At 35.1% G+C, this 22275-nt stretch overlaps 1 protein-coding gene across 3 annotated transcripts in view; it reads left to right on the top strand.

Moving 5' to 3' along the window:
• RNF217 (ring finger protein 217) overlaps positions 1–22275 on the top strand; it is a 128115-nt gene that overhangs the window by 86639 nt on the left and 19201 nt on the right. For 2 of the 3 annotated variants that reach the window (XM_082474731.1, XM_082474730.1), the window contains exon 3: positions 6833–6997. The exons of the other annotated variant lie outside the window; for it this stretch is intronic. In XM_082474731.1, coding sequence (XP_082330857.1) covers positions 6833–6997 — 165 coding nt within the window. The remainder of the gene's footprint in view (positions 1–6832; positions 6998–22275) is intronic. 3 annotated transcript variants of the gene reach the window in all.

The following is a 22275-nucleotide window of genomic DNA, read 5'->3' as shown; positions in this document are numbered from 1 at the left end:
GGATTAACATACACACACTACTGTATATACAGTAGATAATCAACAAGGACCTACTGTATAGCACAGGGAGCTCTACTCAATAGTCTGTAATAACCTAAGTGCGAAAAGAATCTGAAAAAGAATAGATATATGTATATGTATAACTAAATCACTTTGCTGTACACCTGAAACTAACACAACATTGTAAATCAACTATACTCCAATATAAAATAAAAATTAAAAAAAAAATAAAGAAGTCATCTTAAACAAAGGGTGTGTTATATATGTTTCCACTAAAAAAATGTATAGCGCTCAGCTATGATGCAAGCCTACTAAATTTTATTAGGATGCATTTCTCCCTCTAGTTACTAATGAGATGCTTTGCTAAAGTTGTTCTTTGTTTCCTGTCTTGATGCATAAGTTAGCCGTAGTATTTTATAGAGTCTTTACTTGTACTTGGAACTTCTAACAACAAAAGCCAAATATTGGAATTCATTTGAAATTTTAGCCTTCATCTGACCTTAAAAAAGAAAAAACTACAATAATTGTAATAATAGAGGCTCATGGCTACCATAAATTGACCAGCCATGGGATGGAGAACTGTTTGTTTTTTTCACTTCATCACATCATCCCTTGTATCTTCAGCACAAGAGACAAGTGAAGAATCATTTCTCTTTGACGACCTGCTGAATAGTGGGTAAAAGTAAGCCAAGCCTTGTGCCCATTATAAAATGATCTGGAAGATGTTAGGACTGTGCATTTCTCACCTACTTTACTCTGTATTTCTACTTTTCCATATTTGCCATCTCAGAACTGTAAGGGAACCCCATGCATTAGTCTAAATGCCTACCAAGTGGCCATTCAGACACTGAACACTTCCATTGTTAGGGAACTTGCTACTTATAGAATCATTCCCTTCCATTTTGAAAGATTCATTGTTACCTTCAGGCTGAGATCTCTTTCTCCTGGTTCACCTATTGGCTACAGAGAATACTCCCATTTTCTCATGCACACTCTGTACTTAGCCCTCTTGCTTCTTTCCGTGGGTATCTCTGTGAGATGTTAGCCTTTTGTGTTGTGTTCAGAATAGGGTGTCCTTTTGAAAACAGGATGATGCCATCCTGCTCTGGCTAGTGAATTTGGGTTATACAAATCAGCAGAATCTTCCAGTACACTTTATATTCATCTATGAAGAGGTGGAAGAGATAGACTCAGATATTCCTCTGGGTCTTGCTCTCTAGGTTTAGAGGAAGAGTCTATAAATGCTTAAAGATGATTCCTGGCAATACAAGCAAGATGGATTTGTATGGAACAGTGATTCTCAAATTAGAGAGGAAGGACTCTTGTCAAAGAACAAAACCCCCATTCCCAAGTTCCGATATACTGCCCTAGAAAAGCATGCCTCTCCGTTGAAAATAAAAGCTAGTATTGAAGTGAATGTATTGTGCAATAAATAGTGTGTTGCACATGTAAAAGGAGCCTGGAAACCATAAGAGGGATGTCGGTAAGGTTATTTATGTGAATAAACACTCTATCTCCATTTAGGTTATCTTGTCATGAGTTACTGTGCATTCTTGTCCTTATTTGGTCCCCAACCTTTAGGAAAGTTTCCCTTTCATTTTCCAGTTTAGTTTAAGCTATGCTGTGAGAAATTAAGGGAAGGCTCCCTTGACCACGTTTGGAGTATGTTCAGGGAGCAGTGTCTCACGAAGCCCATGTGTTATTGGCACTACATTCAGGGAGAGGTTCCCAAGTCGGAGGTAAAATCTTGGGGAATAAAATCAAGGCAAGAAGTCAAGTCATCTTTCCCACTTGGGGAACCTTCCCCCACTGCCACTCTTGCTCTAGGATTTGATCTTATAAGGGAGCAGATCGTGCTTCCTTGAAAGTATTTGAAGTCACGCATAAGAGACTTCTTTTCTCCTCTCTGTAATACCCAGCACTTCCTCACAATCTTCTTCTCTTCAAGAAAACCTCCTTAAGTTGTTACAAAACTTTTTATAACTACAAGATGTCGTGATTATTTACATGTGTATTGATCAGTTTCTTTAGGACATACTAGTCAGACAGCCATAAGTTCTATATGGTTCATATAAGAAGTTTCTGGACCACAGTGTATTTTGAAAGACACATCAGAGTATAGGAACCTTAATGTAAGACTAATTGGAGCCTGTTTTTGGGCACGTCTACAAGGCTCAGGGTTGACCCAGCTGAAGTGACACCTCTATTCGGGCCCCACTGGAGCACTTACTATTTCCCCAATGCACCATGTGCTCTCAGGCCTCGATGGTGGCTCAGGCTGGACTCTGCCTGAAGTGTTATCCCGTCACCTGTCCCAGTGACATCCCACTTATCTTCCAAGGCCGTATTCTCTCTGACTTCTACTCTTTAGCCTTCCCTGAGGCACATTTCTCACGGCACCCCCTTGTCCAAGCGTCTACTCTAGCAGTTGTTACATGGTTTTATAGCTCTTGGGGTTTATTATATCTGTCTGCCTTCAGTAATTTTTTTGAGGACTGAAGTATTTTCATTCTTTTTGATGTGCCTAAAATCAGTACACTCAGTATCTGTTACTTGAAGGTGCTCAATAAATATCTGTTGAATGGGCAAATGAATTGATGAATGTTTCATTCTTGAGTATTTGTCTGAATCTGAATTTCTAATAAAGCAGATTCTTCTTGGAAAATCGAGTTAATTCATATTGGCAATGCTACATTTATACATGGATGTTGTCTAATATTTTGAGTTTGATAAGTAATGATTTTGTGATTTATTTGAAATAATTATGTATATAGGAGTGTATAGTATTTAGGCAAGAAAAGACTTATTTCAGGTGCTCTTTGGTTTTGAATTCTGTTTTTGTTTTGTGGGTTATTTCTTTTTTGGCATGATGAACTGTCAAGAGAATATACCATTTGCTTCGGGCAAGTGGGTTGGTTTAATTTGTCATCTGAGTGTCACTGTAGCCCAGAATTCTAGAAAAACTAAGGAAATTCAAAAGTAAAAAAAATGTAATATAAGGTTCTTTTATCGTTCATGGATTATAGAACAAGTTAATCAAGATTCCTAACTCTGATAACTTTATTTTTGAAACACTTGTAGCCTTTCCTCTTGTAGAAGAGTTTGCACATTAATCATGATGTTCAGTAAAATGTTATGTGGATAAAATATTTAGTAAACATCATTTGGTAATCTAAGAAGCAATGATACCATCTCAGCCACTGGTCATAAATTAGACATGTTGGGTTTTCTTGGAATTCATGTAATGTTAGCCGATATGCAGTACTTGCTCTGTGCAAAATAATTCATTTTACAGAGAACTTACTGAGTGCCTACCATGTGCCACAAGTTCTGTGTTACTTGACTCAGGAAACACAGAGTGAATGAGAAGCAGCCTTTGCCCTCAGTGAACCTGTAGGCTGTTAGGGAGATTAGACAGCTACATGTAATGTAGCTGTAATGTAAGTTCTGCAAGATGCTGAATCTGGTTGGGAGAAATAGGGAAGACATCTTGGAGCAAGTAGCATTTCATCTGGTTAAGATTTCAGTAGACAGATTGTGTTCATTGGACCTTCTCCAATTACAAGAAGCAGAGCTTTGCTGTCCTTCAAGCCCCCTCACTTAACGCGTTTTACTCTAAGGTTGCACGGGAAGTAGTAGGAAGGGCAAGGAAGCAGTCTCAGCTGCCACGCAGGCGGGCCTCGTGGAGAACCAGACACTAGCTCTGAGGGCATGAGAGCCCCTCTGTTGTGTTACTAGAAGTGAAAATGACTGCTGTTCCCTTCTCCAGTGATCTGCACTGTGTTCACTTGGCTTTTCTCTGTCTTTGCCTCTGCAGCCAAGGTAGAGTGCATGTGTGTCCCTTTTTCATTCCTCAAGAGAGAAAATCTGTCTTGGCTAATCACTGTTCAACAAGGAACATGCTCTGCCCAAAGCTCCTGCCAGCCACCTCGTAGGCTTCTTGCCCACAAGTAGATCCCTGCTTTTAGCCTGGGGACTCATCCCTGGTGTAATCAGTTGTGGCCAGTGCTATGGGGTCACATACTTTAACGTGGGGACGCAAATGCAGGCTCTGGCTCAGTAGGTCGGGGGTGTGACATGAATTCTTTGTCTCCAACGAGCTCCCAGGTGTGGCTGAGGCTGCCGCTCCCCCAGCTGCCCTTTGAGTAGCCAGGGTAGAGTGTGGTGACCTCCGTGTGAACATAATGACTCAGGAGGCAGGCACTCTGTGCCGGAGGGCTGTGGCTGTGAGATGGCATTTCGTGTGGCGGAAGATGCAGTGTTCGTGTCTACAGTTTTGAATATGGTTACGGTTGGAATAAATAAGGCATCTTCAAACCAAAAAGTCAGTATTTAAACAATTCAGGTGCAGTCTTTGAATAACAAGGTGGTTGGGATTGGTGATTAGCCCTTGTATTATTTTAATCCAAAGCAAGGCAGTAGTTATTTTAATGTTTTCAGTGAGACAGTAAGCAGGCCAGTCTGAATTTAACTTATTTATCTTCACTTGAGAGCTTGCCGCAAAACTCCTTTCATAGTTTGCAACCAAGTCAGTGTTGTCTGTGAGGACTGGCAGTGAAACTTAGTTGTTTATTATGTGAAGTTGGAAGCCAGAGTCCCTGGGAAGGACACCGAGTATTAGATTCCTTATCATTCTTAGGAGAACCTACATTTCTAATTGTCTTCCTTAGAGATCCATAGATATGATAGTTCAGCACTTGGTCACAGAGATCCTTGAACCATTATAATGTCTGACATCCTTTGAGTTAATCCCAGTTTCAAAGCACCCATCACAGTCATTCTTCTACTATTCATTTCATAAGTATAATCTAAGACTGACTGATTAAAAACCAAAGAGGTTTGTTTTTTTTTAATTCAACAATGCTAGAGTTCAGTAATTTAGAATTATGTATAATGTCTGATAGAAGAGAGCTGAATTAAATATTCCAGCCCTTCTGATGTAGTGGCAGAAGCAGGAGGAAAAGTGAGTCTTTTTGACTTCCCCATTTCATTCATTACATTCAAAAATTACATTCACATAGGCCCCCATGTGATATTCACATGTATTCTTCATTGTTTTAAGTGATCTTGTTACATTGTTTTATTATCTGGAGTTTACCCACTTGGACTCATTCTTCTTATTCTTCTTACTTTAAAAATAACTTATTTTAACTTTAATGATCAGAAAAGGCAAAAATGGTTATTTTAAATGACTAAATAGTATCATCCTTTTATTAGGGGTCTCCTAATTTATGAGAGTAAAATCTTGAAAGGGATTTTCAAAATTCACCTTATGTTGATAGTCATATAGAATTCTGATTTACTGAATAGATTAACCACATGACCTTCTTTGAGTTTTACACTTTGGTTTTCAGTCATCAAAGCAAGAATGCTGTTTAGTATGAGGAATTGTTTTGGCACAATGAAAAGAATGCTGGCCTTGAAGTCAGACAACTTTACTTGCTATGTTTCTTTGGGCAAGTTACTTAATCTCTGTGGGCATTAGTTTCCTCATCTGTAAACTTATGATGTTCATATCGACTTTACAGCATTATTTTGTTGATAAAAATAAATTATGCATGTAATGCAGCAGTATAAACATTACCATATAACAGCACTTTAATAAATAAATAAACATGAAGATTTTTAGAATTTTATGACAAAATACTATTTTGTTTTGATATAAAGTAAAAGAGAAAGTATTTTTGTTACTCATATTTCCATAGGAATAACATTATCTATTCTTGACATAGATGAATACTGCCATGCTTTGAGGTATAAACAAAAGAGCTGATTGTAATTGCCACTCAGTTAATCTATAGATTGGAGCCACCATTGTCAAAAAAGTGGTTTTCCAAAAGAGAAAGTAGTGATATTGTATACAGTTTACCAAAAGAAATTCTAACTAATCTTCAAAGTGTAGTCAGTAAATTCAGTCATGCTCAGTGAAGTAATTTGCAGGAGCACAGAGAATAGTCAGTTGTTGTTTACAGTGAGACATTTTATTAATTCACTTTAATCAAACAGAACTGGGAAAGTCAAGTTATACTCATATGTTTTTAGAGAGTGAGGACCAGAAATATGGTGAGAGAATGGGATGCTGCACTGTTATTCAAAATACAGGAAGTCAGATAAAGTGTCTTTCATGTCAAGTGGAAGACAGATATTTTCAAAACATACACATGCATTTTCACATACACCTCCACATAGTGAACATACAAAGACATCTTCTGATGGTTTCCTAGGTACAGGCCACAGGACCACCATACGTATATATTTCTAATAAGATCCTTTATATTATTTTTATAATGAACCTCCCTTAGATTAATAGCAAACCATGGATATCCATTATCATAGCAAATTCTGGTATAGTAGTTTATTTGCCAGTGCATTTTTCATTTGATGACGCATCTGTGGAACTTTGATTTTATAAAAGTGAATGAAGCCATTGGTAAGAAGAGCAATGGAAATGCCTGGAAAATTGGTTCAAGGGACAGGCGAGTTCAAGGGCAGAAGCCTGAGTGTGGGTCTGGGGCATTGTGAGCCTTCAGATTTTACTCTGTGCTTCAATCTAGGGGGTTTTCTTAAGGCCAAATTGATTTCCAGAATATCCGAAGGGTTTAATTCTAGTGTGGCCTACAATCAGTCAAATCACCCATGCCAAAGCAATTCTTTCCTCCTTTAATAACAGAACAGTCATATCTTATTCTAGTTTCAGTTTTGTGTAGGGGGAGGCATTTTAAATTTGGACCAATTATAGCCTTTTAGCTAATTTCCCTAAGCATCACCATTCTTATCTTTTTAGACAATTTAATATATCTACTAGTACTTAATATTACTTTTCCTTATGCAGATCCAGTGCCCCACTTGCCAATTCGTCTGGTGTTTTAAGTGCCACTCTCCTTGGCATGAAGGTGTTAACTGCAAGGAGTACAAAAAAGGAGACAAATTATTGCGTCACTGGGCCAGCGAAATTGAGCATGGGCAGAGGAATGCCCAGAAGTGTCCAAAGTGCAAGGTGAGACAACCTTTAGAAGGAAAGGAAAGAAACATGTGCATCTGGGTATCACTGAACAATACTATTTACAATATTGAAGTGAATTCTATGTATAACTTTCTTAATGCAGATGTGGAGAAAAAGAATATTTGCTGTTTCATTTTAGAAGAGTAATTATATTACATAACTAAAATGAAGATTTTTATATATAAACAATGTATATTCTTATTCACATTACATTTCAAAATTTAAGGAGGCTACGTATAAATATGGATCTTAAACTTCAGAATTCTAATTTTCCATTTAAAAATGGAGATGTGTGTACAGGAAAAAGCTCATATGAAAATGGTATAAAGTATTATTTCTAGTTTGCCAACATGTACTATAATCACTTCTCAATTAGGTAGGCTCTGAATCCTTGTAATCCTTTGGTTTTTTTCCCCTCTGCCATTGCTTATCACTTTAGGATTACATTAAACTGGTCATTTCCCTTTTTGTAAATCTGGTGAGGTAGAAGCTAAGAGCTAAAATCAGGACTTTATGAATCCCATTTTTCAATTTTCTCTTGATGATCATGCAAGTAATCAAGAGTTAGCAGGCATTTGAGCAGAGACCTAGATGTTGAAAGTCAACCATGCAGACAGCCAGGGAACGATCTCCTACAGACAAATCAGCACGTAAATCCAGCCAGAAAACTTTGGATTTGACTCTTACAGGATAGGGATCTGTTGAAGTTTGAAGTTTGTTTGTTTGTTTTTAAAGCTCACCTTAGAAAATTATGTGTATGTATATGCATATGTACACTCCACCATGTGTGGTTTCCATTTTTTGCCAAATTTATTTTTGATAATCATGTCTAAATCGGGCCTAATTTTCTTTCAAGAATAATTTTGCAATTCCTTCCAGGAGACTTAGCACCAAGACAAATGAAATTTGAATATCAGGAAAATTTTTAAAATTAATCATGTGAATGCAGCTTGAAGTAGTAAAAGTATATTCTGAAGCCTATAAATGAGAATAAATATAATGCACAGATTCACTACACCAAATTCACATACTAGTTTATATGTATAGTAAGTAAAGCATTGCCTGAAATAACATGTTATGTTCTTAGCAATTGGAAGAAATTTTTGAAATAGTTTGGATGGCCTGGCTTTCTTAAAAGTGATGTCTACAGATGTTTGAGTTAAAGCTTTCTCTGTTTTCCCTGTAGAAGGCAAATTCATCTACAATTATCCCTTTGATTTTTTTTTTTAACATCTTTATTGGAGTATAATTGCTTGACAATGGTGTGTTAGTAAGGCTGCTTCAGATCACTGCATCAATTGCTCAGTAGATTTTTATTTTTTACCCATTGAAGAACAAGGGGAAGATGAGGACTTTCCCCCTTTCTGTTGCCTTTCCAATTTATTCAGAGGTACTGCTCAGTTTCAAACTAAATAAAGGCCAGTAGGAATTCAGGAGCGCTGTTTAAGTCATTCTGCTTGACACTTTGTTCATACGTATACTTTATATCTGTCTGGAAAGCTGTGAAACAATTACCAGTTGGCCTGGCTCTAAGAATGAGCGCTAAATGAGGACTACTGCAGCATTATATGTTAGGGATTTTCTGAATGAGTTGAGGTAATACATAAAAACATACATTTGTTACTGTAATCCCTCAATCTAACATTAAATGGATTCTTAATGTAGTGAAAGAAAAAGCACCCAGCTGTAAGGAATTTACTGAATGCACTAACAGCTCCCACAGTTTTTACAAATATAGATAAACAGCTAAGAGGACGCATACACGCTGGTTCTCTTTTGAAATAATAGCTAAAATGTTGGGGTTTGAAAATGAACTACCTTTAAAATAGCTGAAGGGAAAGGAGCCAAAGAACCCTGGAATGAGTTTACACGACTACCTTGTAGTGGAGAATCTACTTGCTGGTGAGATCCAGGTTCCATAAAATTTATGTCAGTTTAAGTCGTATTTTATGACTCGTTTTGAATACAGATAGTTTCAGGGCTTTTATAAGCATATGACTTTAAAGTTTTGCATTTTCTTAATTGTGATTTTTTTGTCATTGTTGTTGGACCATAAAATTATATTTTTGCCCATGAAGCCTCTCTAACACTAGAAATCTGCAGAGAGATATTATTCAGTGTATTAATATTTTATATTCCAAGGCTTTATTTTTATAAATAATCTTTTAAAATTTATAAATATGAAAAAGGAAGATGCTAGGAGTTTATGAAAAAAATTTCACACAGTGCTTCCAGGTGAACAAAACAATTATCATATATTTTCATGTGAATATGTTTTCAATAATGATCAAATGTGTTTAAAATTTTGTTGTGACCAAAGTATATTTATGTACCCTGCACAGGTATATTTGCTTAGATTGATTCATAATTTTAATAATTATTTTGATTTTTAAATGATTGTTTTGTTCATAAAGGTCATATAACATATGATAGAAATTTGGAAAAGAGAAGGAAAGAATTCACCAGAGTCCTGCCACTCCAATATACTCACTGTTAACATATTAGTGTCTCCTCAGTCTCTCCCCTATTTAAGTAACTTTAAAAAAAAAAGAATCGTAGTATGGGGATAATTTGACATGCTTTGTTTTTCCATTTAACATGTCAAACCTTTCTTATGTTACTAAATAGTTTTTGTAACATTTATTAACTAAGTAATATTTGCTTAAATATCCTTCTGCTATTAGTTACCAAACCTGGCTTTGTTTGGGTTCGGGGTTTTTAAAAAACTATCTATATATTATAAATAATATATTGATATTCATCTTGAATATGTATTTTTCCATATTTTGGACCTTTAAAAGCATATAGTCCTGAAGACAGAATTACTAGGTTAAAGGATATCAGTGTTTTCAGTATTTGGTACATAGTGCCAATTTGCTTTCGAAAAAGACTGAAACAATTTATAATTCCACCAGAAAAATCTGAGAACCTATTTCTGTATGATCATTTCTTATTAGCATTTCAAGTATTTTTAAATGCATATTTAATACTTTAAAAATATTTTGTTCTTGTATTTTGAATTGTCTTGTTTGCTTTTAGATTGAGTACAAATTCATGTATTTTTGAGTTTGAAATGCCCCTTTTTGAATTATCTGTTCATATGCTTTGCCCACTTGTTTGGGCCAATTTGGGGATATTTTTTATTATCAAATTATATGAGCTCTCTATTTTCTATTTGAAAATATTAATTCCTTTTCTGACATATTTTCTCCTATCTTTTATTACTTTCTTTTATATCAGTGATAATTTTTTTTTAAACTTAATTGGTTTATGTGTGTGCATTTTTTTAATTTTTAAAAATTTGTGTTTGGCCAAATATATCATTCTTTTTATTTTTGGAAAGAAAGAACACACACACATAAACACACACATATATATGATATGTGCATATATTTATATTTATATATCTTTTATAAATATTTCACTCCTAAGCCTAAAAAGTTATCTATCATCCAGAAGCTTGATAAATGGTCTATTTTCTTTCTTTCTTTTTAGTATATAATTTCTAAATATTTTAACTCTTTGATCTACCCATTACTTATTTTGATGTTTATTATGCATTGGATACATACACTAATTTTTTCCAAATTAATAGCATCTAATCGAAATGCGTCCCCCTACCCATTGATTTGTAATTTTTCTCTAAACATATGTTAAATTAATATATATAAGAGCTCTTTTCTGAGCTCCCTAATCTTGTAGCTGCTAATTTTTTTAAAAAATTCTGTGCTTGTACTGGTGAGTGTTAAATGATCATGCTTTTGTAAAATTTTCCCATCCATACAGGGTTTGATAATCAATTCATTATTTCAATTAGTATTCCAAATAAACCGACTTTTCTTTCATTAGCTTATAATTATTATTTATCCTGTAATGAGTTTTTATCTTTATCTCAAGTGGAAAGATCAGTTTAATATATGGTTTAGTATTATGAAGAGATTTGACTTATGATGAGAAATCAAAATTATTATTTACAATTGAATTTTGGCAGATAATCAGAATGAGTATTAAAACATTTTTTTCTCCCATATACAATCAAGATACTTATTCATAAGTGTGGATTTTTTTAATACTAGGGTAAAAATATACAAGCATTTATGGAAGTCATTTATTTATAGGACATTTTTATGAAAAATTAATAGTAGCATAGTAAGATCAACTTTCCTTAGCCATTTTTTTTGAGTCTCATTGCTTCCTTAATTCATAGTATTCTTCAGTCACTTGTGAGACACCAATTTTTATCTTAAAAATGTGTCTTCTATTTTGTATAAATTCTTAACCTACCAGAAATATATGCTAATTTAAAAATGTCTCTCTGGAAAATAGTTACCACAAGACTAAATCTAGTTCATGATAACTTTAAATTTAAATTAAATTTAAAGCGAATAGCAGATTTAAATTTTGTTGTAGGTATTAGAATATTTGTTCAGTTTTATGCAAAAATTCATGTGAGACTTGTGTCTTATAGCACAGATTAGATACTAAACTCTGACTTAATAAGAAAAAAAACTGTTAAGTCAAAGAAAATGAAAAGTGAGATGCACACCTAAAAATTAACAAACATGAGATTATACAATACAAAACAAATAAGTAAGCAGTTGTAAGCAATTTCACTTGTATACTTTAGATTTAAATTGTTCATGAAAATTTTTGGAAACAATATTAAGTGCAAATTTTTTTTTAATATATATTATCATTTGAAAGCCTGAAATACTTAAACTATTCCAAAGTATACACTGATAGTTCTTTAAATGGTAGAGTAATACCCCACTAACTAAATTAAAAGCAAAAAACAAAGAAATTATTTTATCATTTCCTTTTTTCCAGAAAATGGCAACCACCTATAATTTTATTGTTCAACACATACTTTATAAAAAGTCTTTTTTCTTTTTGGCAGCACTGTGCAGCTTGCAGGATCTCATTTCCCCAATCAGGGATTGAACCTTGGCCACAGCAGTGAAAGCCCAGAATCCTAACAACTAGGCCACCAGGGAACTCCCCAAAAGTCTTTTTATTATTTATTTTAGTTTATTAATAAATGTGTGTTAGGTAATAGCAAACCCCAGCCGGATGATTCTAAAGGCCTGAACAATTTTAGATTTTAGAAGAATTAGAAATCTCTAATATTATTGTTTAATATTATAATAAGCATCATTAAAGATAAAAACAATCATGAACCTTCAAGAATGTGAATGAGAACTCTGTAAGAATGGTTAATGATCCAATCTTCTGATTGTTCCTCAAAAGGTTTAATACTAGTCAATTAGTGTTAATTAACTAGGTTTTATCTTTTAGCTATATCATGTTTTTCTATTTAAAATGTTTTTTAAAATGGGGTTTTAACATTCAAAACTCTACAAAGGCCAGATTTCTGCCCTCTGAGTATATTTTTTTAACATACGTACTTTCAAAAGAGAGCTGGACACACCTTCAGGCCCTTTTACCCAATAATTTGAGGCAAGCCAGTTTAAAGCCAGCAGGAAGTTAAAGTTAAGAAACAATTTTATTAAAAAGGCAGTATATAAAGAAAGTTTTATCTCTTCAAAAATATTTCTGAAAGAAATATTGTAATATGTTAACATTATTAAATATCGGTGGTAAATCCATGCATGTCTGTTACACTATCATCTTTAAATTTTAAATGTTGGAAATAGTTCATGAGTAAAAATAAATAAAACCTAACAAGAGAACAGAAGGACTCTGACATCACAGCTTTCTGGAGCTGCTTACACATCTCTATTTGCCTATGCAACCGCTAAGGATTTGGCTAGTACATTTTCTTTTTCCTTCCTCAGGTAAAAGTTAAATGTTTCTAAGAATACTGGGCTTACTAAAGCAAAGTTGGGGTTAATATTTCTCAAAATGGTTAGCTTTTTATAATTTGGAAAATTAAAGGGGAATTCCTCAAACATCCCTACCCCAAATTACCTTCTTCCTTAATGTCAGATAAGAGAAATACTTATGTAAACATTTATATAATGTGGTACAAATACAGTCATAGCCAACTAGATGACATGCAGCTGACCACTTTAATTTTTCTCTTATATAAATAATAACATATCTCCAGTTAGGACATTTTACAAAATATTGAATAGGGATAATTAATTAGGAAGTTATACATTTTCATAGGCTAATATATAAGTAATGTGATTTATGAATTAAGGGTAATTAAGTCATTTATTTTATTCCAAGGTCAACATATATCCTATTTTTAGGAGGCAGGACAGTCACTTTTTTTTTTTTTTTAAGAAATGCCAAGATATCAACAGGGAGTGCTGAGTTCTAATATGCCAGCTTTATTTTATTCATAAAAATGCCTTTGTACAAAGCTCTTTCTTTGTAGTGTTAGCACAGTAATAATAATGGCAATACTATCTACATGTATTGATATTTACTACATATTACTCTCCATTGCAGTTTTTTTTTTTAAACATCTTTATTGAAGTATAATTGCTTCACAATGGTGTGTTAGTTTCTGCTTTATAACAAAGTGAATCAGCTACACATATACACACGTTCCCATATCTCCTCCCTCCTGCATCTCCCTCCCTCCCACCCTCCCCATCCCACCCCCCCAGGCGGTCACAAAGCACTGAGCTGATCTCCCTGTGCTTCCATTGCAGTTTTACACGCATATTATCTCATCAAATCCTCAGATGTGATACTAAGATGCTGAGTTCCAATGTGCCATCCAAATCTTAATTATTAAATGCCTTTTGATAAAACTTTAAGGTGTTTCACAGTAATAATAAAATGATAGGTTCAATAGTATGTGAGTTACATTTGTTGTCTCATTTAAATCTCAAAAAGTTGTAAGAAAGGGGTAATTACCACCACTTCAAGGTATAGAAACAGTTTCAGAGAGGTTAAGTAACTGAACCAAGAGGCAGGCAGGGGAAAGTACATTATATTCATCCATAATTTACTGAGAATTTGGAATTAAAGGAATTTGCTTGTCAAGATATTTCCTTTCAGATATTGTATTCTCTTAAATCCTGTAATAGGATGCTTTTGGCAAAAATGTATTGATTCAGAGAAAAGATTAATTTGCTTCTGTTCACATCAAATTAGCACAAACCCTGTCTGTGGGCTCTTGTATCTGAGCTATAGCTACATAGCCTATGGTTGCTGAGGAAAGAACTTAGGGTATTAATGTTGGATTTTATAGATAATCCTGCAATTCTCTAGCACTTCACACATCGCTGTAAAAGTATGTTCAGCAGCTGGTGACTGCTTTTAAATAGTGCCCGTTGTAGAAAATAAAACAGCTTCTCCTTGACCACTAATTACCCACTTTAACTCTCCAGATTGCTTGAAATCACTAAATTTGAAGTAGTGGTTATCACTGCTACTGTTTTCTTGAAGTGCCAAAGCCTAGACCTTAGTTGTGAGAAGAGCCTGATTGTTTGGTGACAAATATTTTCTAGGATATAAACTGTATTTCATCCAATGCCCTATTTTTATGACCAATAACTTCAATATTTGTTTACTGAGATTAAATGCATAATGTGAGTACATGTAACATTTCATTAAAAATCAATATATTGTCCTCGTAATATAGAATAAAAATAAGTGCAAATATAATGAAATAATATGTATTTCAACATGTAAATGCTCAGGTACCATGACATTAAAAGACAAAAAGTAGCAGTCAGATTTTTGAACCCATTTAAAATGCATAAATTTGGATTTAAGAAACCATGAAGTGAAGCTTAAATATTATCAATAGCTATCCTTTTTATCTGACATTTTAAAATGAGGACAAAATTAGTGTATATGTATATATATATGTGTATATATATATATGTATGCTTATATATGTATGCATATGTACATATAAATGTATACAATTATATTGCTAGAAAATTCAAGATACATTAAAATCATACATACCTCTTTGGGGCTTATATATAAAATGAAGTTAGATTCTAAATACAATCACTCTTTCTCAGTTTACACCGTAGTTATACAGTAACTAAAAAATTATCTAGTAAAACCATACAAACATTATTTTGCATTTATATATAAAATGAAGTTAGGTAACATGTTCAGATATTTATAAACAGATTTTCACCTATATGAATGTCTAGTGTGTCTGAAAATTGTATGGGTGGAACCTAATTCTCTTCTGTGTGGGATGTCCCAAACATTGAAGAACAGCCCGACATGCCAGCATCAGCCACCTCTGTGACAACCAAACATTCCCCTACCAAAGAAATTCTGAAGCATCTCCAGGGGCCTGAGAGCCCCTGTGGAGAGCCTCTGTTAGAGATGAGGGCTTCTGAGAGGAATGAAGTCCAGTGAGCTGTGTAGACAGGGAATAATTGAGTAAAAATCTGCCCATTTTCCATTTGGATACCTATGGGGCCAGTTTTGCTAAAGGATCTAAAGCCTTCTAAGATGGTTCATTTATTTTTCTTCTCATTTGATTTCATGCTTTAAGAATTGCTTTTTCTTTCTGCAGCAAACTCAACTTAGAATTCCAAACAGGATACAAGTTTTGCTGGTAGCAGCAATCAGTAGGCCGATCAACAAAGTCTGGAGAACTATGAGAAAAGGTCTATATCCAAATTCCTAAGCAATGTCTTCACTTGCCTTAGTGAGCTTCTCCAGCACAGGGCACTCTCCCGTCCCCAAGATGGGCCTTCTCATAGCTTCTCCATCTCAGTAAATGGCAACTGCAACCTTCTAGCTGCTCAAGTCAAGAATTTGACCTCTTTCTCTCACACCCACACATACTGTCAGTCATTAACTTTTGTAGATTGTACCATCGAAATATATGTGGAATTTGACAACATCTCAGCACCCTTGCTGTCACTAATCTGGTACAGGACGTCATCATCTTTCTCCCTCTAAGATTTTTGCAATAGCCTCCTGAATGGATTCTTACTCTTCACAATGTTCCTAACCCAGCAGCCCAGCAGCCAGAACGAGACTACTAAACATAAGGCAAATTACGTACCCCTCTGCTCAAAATCCTCCATGGCTCCCATCTCACACAAAGCAAAAGCTAGTCCTTACGGTGGCCATGTGCCCCATCACACTCTGCTCGCGCCCGCACCCCATTATTCCTCCGACCTCATCTTCTACTTCCTTCACCCTCCTCCAGCCACACTGCCCTCCTGGCTGTGTTTCAAAAACATGAGCCATGTTTCCTTCTCAGGGTGTCCATGCCTGCTCTTCCCTTTGAAATATTCTTTCCCCAGATATCTACACACCCAGCTCTCTCCCTTCATGTCTTTGAGCAAAATTCAGCTTCTCAGTAATCACTTTCCCCTACCTCAATAGGTAATATGCTCCTTATAGGCTTTATTTTTTTCCATAGCACCATATTGCTTATCACTGTTTAAAATAGTGGATATATTTTGCATCATGAGAGCAGGGATTTTGATCTGTTTTGATCCTTGAGGTACCTTGTGCATTTAGAGCAGTTCTGGGCACTGTTTAGCACTAAATAGAAAATGGTTGAATGAATGAATGTCATTTTTCTTTCCTCCTTATATGTACTTTTAGTGAGAATCCATTATGTGCTCTGTACAGCATGGTCCTTTTTCTCTTGAAACCCGCAGAAGGGGAGACGCAGTGGTTACACGGAAGATGATAAAACACTGTTGCACTTCAGCAGGGCTTTGCGTAGAGTATTATAAGAGAGTTCATGGTAAAGGGGACATCTCCGTTCATCTCGGGGAAAGCAGGGAGAGCTAGGTTGTTGAGGATTATTGGGTGGATTTTGGCATGATGAAAGGTATCCAGGAGTGGGAGTATTACACTTAAAGGACAGGGCACAGAGCCAGGAAATGAGTGCTGTGTACCAGAGCCACAAGCGCTTTGTGGTTCCCTTAGAGTAGGGTTCACAGAAGGAAGTGGTGAAAGGTGGGGCTGTAGAAACAAACAGAAGCCTGGGCTTTGCATGCAATGTTAAGAAACTTGGATTTCATCCTCCAGACTGAAAAGTTATAAACAAGGGAATGGTGGTAACCAATTTATATTTTAGGTTGGTTGCTGTTGATTATATGAAGGTAGTTGTAGACATCTAGAAGGAAATGATGATAGTATGAGCTAAGGTAATGGTCAAAGGCTGGAGAAGAGGAGACGTATTCGATAAATATCTTGGGGCTAAAACTGTCTGATTTTGTTCAATAGCTGGATGTGAGTAGTGAGAAGAGGATAACAACAGGATATTTAGCTTGAGTATCTAAATGGATGGTGATACCATAAACTGTGATAAAATCATGGAGATGGACTTAGTTTTGTTGTTGTTGGGCTAGGGAGCCTTGGAATGGTTATGAGTTTGGTTTTGCTTATTTGACTTTGAAATGGCTGTAAGGCATACGGGTGCATATGACCCCCAAACAATTGCTACATGACTCTGCAGCTCAGGAGCCAGGTCTGCAGTGGAAATTAGGAAATGAGATCCAGTGGAGGGAAGTTGAAGCCATTTGAGTATGGAAGAGATCACCCAAAGAGTATGTGCAAAGTGGTGATTCATGGATGGAATTAAGAGATAAGTGAAGAAACGAAATTAAGTTATTTGTAGTGAGGTGGACGGACCTAGAGTCTGTCATACAGAGTGAAGTAAGTCAGAGAGAGAAAAACAAATACCGTATGCTAACACATATATATGGAATTAAAAAAAAAATGGTTCTGAAGAACCTAGGGGCAGGACAGGAATAAAGATGCAGATGTAGAGAATGGACTTGAGGACACGGGGAGGGGGAGGGTAAGCTGGGACGAAGTGAGAGAGTCGCATGGACATATATACACTACCAAATGTAAAACACATAGCTAGTGGGAAGCAGCCGCATAGCACAGGGAGATCAGCTCAGTGCTTTGTGACCACCTAGAGGGGTGGGATATCGAGGGTGAGAGGGAGACGCAAGGGAGAGGAGATATGGGGATATATGCATATATATAGCAGATTCACTTTGTTATAAAGCAGGAACTAACACACCATTGTAAAGCAATTATATTCCAATAAAGTTGTTAAAAAAAAAAAAGAGAGATAAGTGAAGAAATAGGAACCTAAGAGAGGTAAGAGGAGCACCTGGAAAAAAGGTGTCGCTGAAGCAAGAGTTTATCAAAGGTCAGAGGGAAGTAGTGATCAACTGATTAAATGACACAGAGATACAAGAAGATAAGAATTAAAAACATGTTCATTGGATTTGGCAATTAGAGGGTCATGGATAATACTCATTTGTTCTTTTAATATTTATTGAGAACATGCTATGTGACAGGATCAGTGCAACTCCCTTTAATAAAATAACAAACAAGATGTACATGATCTGGGCCCTTTCAGATCTTATCGACTGGGAGAGAGTTTGAGCAGAGACATATAATTAAAGAGTTTTAAAATAGAGAGTGAGAAATACTCACTCAAGCTAGTACAGCTTGCTTCGCATTTCATGGATACAGTGCCTTGAATACTGCTGTGCTGGGAATGGTCTCCCTACCTCCAAGTCTTCTTAACTGGTGAACTTAACTTGTTCGTCATTTCTCAGATCAACTGACACTTCCTTAGAGGAGCCTCTTCTGACCCTTAGACCAGATCAAGCTTCTTAAGTATTCTCTTCATACCTTATCCTTTTCCTTCATAGCATTTTTCATAGCTTATGAGTGTCTATTTATTTGCAGAATTGATTATGTCTATCTACAGCTTAGACTAAAAGCTCCTTAATGGCAGAAGCCATGTCAGATTTTATCAATGAACAAATAAATATTTATTGTGTGAATGAATGAATGTTTCCTGGAGAAAGAGAGTTGATCTGGATGTTTCAGTAACATGGGGTTGTCGGGATATAGCTCAGCAGTAGAACGTTTGACTGTAGTAACATGGGGTTGCTGTCAACTGAGGAAGAATTGAGAGGTGAGTAAGAAAAGCAGTGAAAATATTCTTTTAAGAAGCTTGGTTAAAATGGAAGGGTGGGGGTAATCATTGGCTAGAAGGTCATGTGGAATTAAAGGAAGGATTTATTAGGATGGGGAGACACCTGAGCTATTAGCAGGCTAAGTGGTGCACAGTCACAGAGGGGAAAGGGTAAAGATGAACGGGAAGGAGGGGAAAACTGACATCTGGAGATTTCTGAGAACATGGGGTGTGGGGCTAAGGGAAGTATGGTAAAGAAGAAGGAAGAAAATTAGGGGCTAATTTGTAGTACACTCTACCTTGAGGAATGAGAATCGGACAGTATTCTACACTCTTCTTCAAAGAATTTGTCATCATAAATCAATCATAAGACTGAAATATGTATGAAATTTCCTATAACTAAGAAAACCAGGACATTGGAGGACAATTAGAGTATTGGCTTTAAAAAGCTAACATAGCAGGAGACACCAAATGATTCTGAAATCATCTTATATATTTTTTGCAATATAGTTTACCATTACAGAGGCCACCACGTTTGACATGACAGACGAGGATTCATTCTGCTTATCTATCCCTTCCCTTTCTTCTCCTTCTAATTTTTGATAATTATTATTTTAGTTCTTCTTTTGATTATCTTTTACCTTTAAATAATATACTGTAACCTTGGTTCAACAGTCTAACAATTTTAGGTGATATATGAGGATCTAGCCCTCCTACAATTCTTTCCACTTCTCTATTTCCCATTTTCTGTAAGCTGTAACTTTGTTTTTATATTGTCAAATTTAATAACATTCACATTCTATTCTAATATAATATTTAATACTTCTGTTATTTCTAAAGGATAATTCTAACATGGGAAAACCAATTGGGTATTTACATAATCAAGAACATATAATTATGGAGCAAAGATTACATTTCCTTTTCCATAAGATCACAACTTCTAGGAAAAATGCCTTTTGCATCTTTGCTTACTGTCAATTACTTAATCATGCTGTAGTTTGTTACGCCTCATATTTGGAACTTACATGCCTTTCATTTTGTTTTGCTTTTCCTGAAAGTCCTTACTGTTTTTCTTTCTTCCTTATTGGGAATAGAAATACCACTTTATTTATCATGTTATTTAATATTTAGCTCCTCAGGAATTTTATTGCTTGGTGTATATTCCATTGTTATTTTTTGAAGATGTTCTTGAAACCAGCTGACTTCCTGTTCTAAATTGGACTGATTGCTTTGCAGCTCTTTCGCTGTGATTTCTTACACCTTTTTTGGTATGTGGTAACACTGTCTTTTCTTGGCTTGCGCATTCACTTAATGAAGTGCTTCCTTAAGTCATGGCACCAGAAAAGGAACAGAGGAGTCTTAGCATCTCTGGAATTGTTTCATTTTTACCCCCATATATTATTTATTTTGTAATTGGACCAGAATTCTAGGTTCATATTTTTAATGAGGTCTTTGAAGGCTTTGCATAGATGTTTGCTTTTTAAAAATCCCTGTGTTGAAGAACCTAGGGGCAAGACAGGAATAAAGACGAAGACGTAGAGAATCCGACTTGAGGACACGGGGAGGAGGAAGGGTAAGCTGGGATGAAGTGAGAGAGTAGCATGGACATATACACACTACCAAATGTAAAATAGATAGCTAGTGGGAAGCAGCCACATAGCACAGGGAGATCAGCTCGGTGCTTTGTGACCACCTAGAGGGGTGGGATAGTGAGGGTGAGAGGGAGACGCAAGAGGGAGGGATATGGGGATATATGTATACGTATAGGTGATTCACTTTGTTATACAGCAGAAACTAACACACATTGTAAAGCAATTATACTGCAATAAAGATGTTAAAAAAAAAATCCCTGTGTTATGTAGAATTGGTATAGTGAGATAAGTAAGGAACTGAGAGTTACTTGTGGGATTTTTTAAAACTTTCCTCATAATTATTGCTTCTAATTAATTCCTCCCATATCAAAGCCATTGAGGCAAATACATGTATTAAAATAATTTTATACATAGAGTAAATTATTTGTTGGGAACAATAATACATAACAGTTAATTTAGTTATAATTTCCTGCTTAAAGACTAAAATAAGCCTTCAATTCTTGGTGAAAGTGGAGATAAATTCTTGTGGGCAGATGTGTACTGATTTAGTTATAAAATGGGTTGGATATTTAGCAGTTCATTTATTGCTATTCTCCTACCTTATAATTAAGTAGAATCTGTATGAAAATAAAAAGCTGAATTCTAGTTCTATTTTTCAAGATAATTTGTGGGCATTTTATTAAACTAAATGTAAACAACTTGAAGAGGGCAGGTACATATATTGATTACTCTTTTATTACAGGTGTTGATATGTACTATAATGAATGTCATAGACTCAAAAATGATCCGTGCTGTCATTTCTGACTACTGCTATGTGGACTTAATATCAAACTCATATTAAAGAAATATCTGGCATATCCTGAACATTTTATCTCATGGCTTGTAAATGTAGAGCTATATAAGCAACATTTAGTGCTTAAATATTCAACTCCTTACGTATCAGCCATCCTTATTTGGTATAGATGGAGAGAAGGAACCCTGTCAGTGATAAAAAATCAAATGATGTTTGTGACTTATGGGTAGTCAGTTTAATCTAATGGGTTAGAAATATCTCATCTGTCTTACTCTGTCTCCATCCCTTAAGTAAGAACAGAATTTTGATGCTGAATTACAGCCACTTGGGTGATTGGTATGTTTTTTAGCAGAGCTAAACTGATGAATGTTTTGAAGCTATAATTAAAAAAACTTTTAAAGCTTCACTGAAAAATAAAATGGACTTTACATAAATGTAATTTAAACCTACTTTTTAAGGCTCTATGTTTTAAAAACAAAAATGGCATTGTCAAAGTGTGACCTTTAAAGTTATATTCAGGGAAGTCGTTTATTATATGAAATTTATTAGCCTCTGGGTGTTAGGAGTTCAAAATTACAACTTGCCTCTTAGCAAATGTGAAAAGTAATGTCTTCTGTTACAAGTTAACTTGCATTATGTCAGTTCATTTCTCTTAGCATGAAGTTATAAAATATTCATATATAATCAAGATATATTTGCAATAGTATTGAAGGAAGCACTGTGCACTTGACAGTTGGAAATTATGAAACCATTTTCATGATTAAATCATTGCCATTATATGAGTAAAATATTGAAATTAATCTATAGAACTATATAATCCTGCAACGTACAAGGTTCCTGTAGAGTATTGTCAGAACTTAGAATTTTATCTCTTCCTGTGCAGAAATATTTTTGGACTAACAGTATTTTAGTTGCCTGCTGTGTTTCAAATATTATTTTAGAAATGAGAAAGACTGTTAAAAGAGGCTAAAAATTGCAGTCTTCACTATTTAAATGAAATAATAAGTATACCACATAAAGATTT

Source organism: Balaenoptera physalus (genome assembly GCF_965194825.1).
Source record: "Balaenoptera physalus genome assembly, chromosome: 9".
Classification (NCBI taxonomy): domain Eukaryota; kingdom Metazoa; phylum Chordata; class Mammalia; order Artiodactyla; family Balaenopteridae; genus Balaenoptera; species Balaenoptera physalus.
Note: the sequence above shows the minus strand (reverse complement) of the source record. Positions and strands in the feature narration are given on the sequence as shown.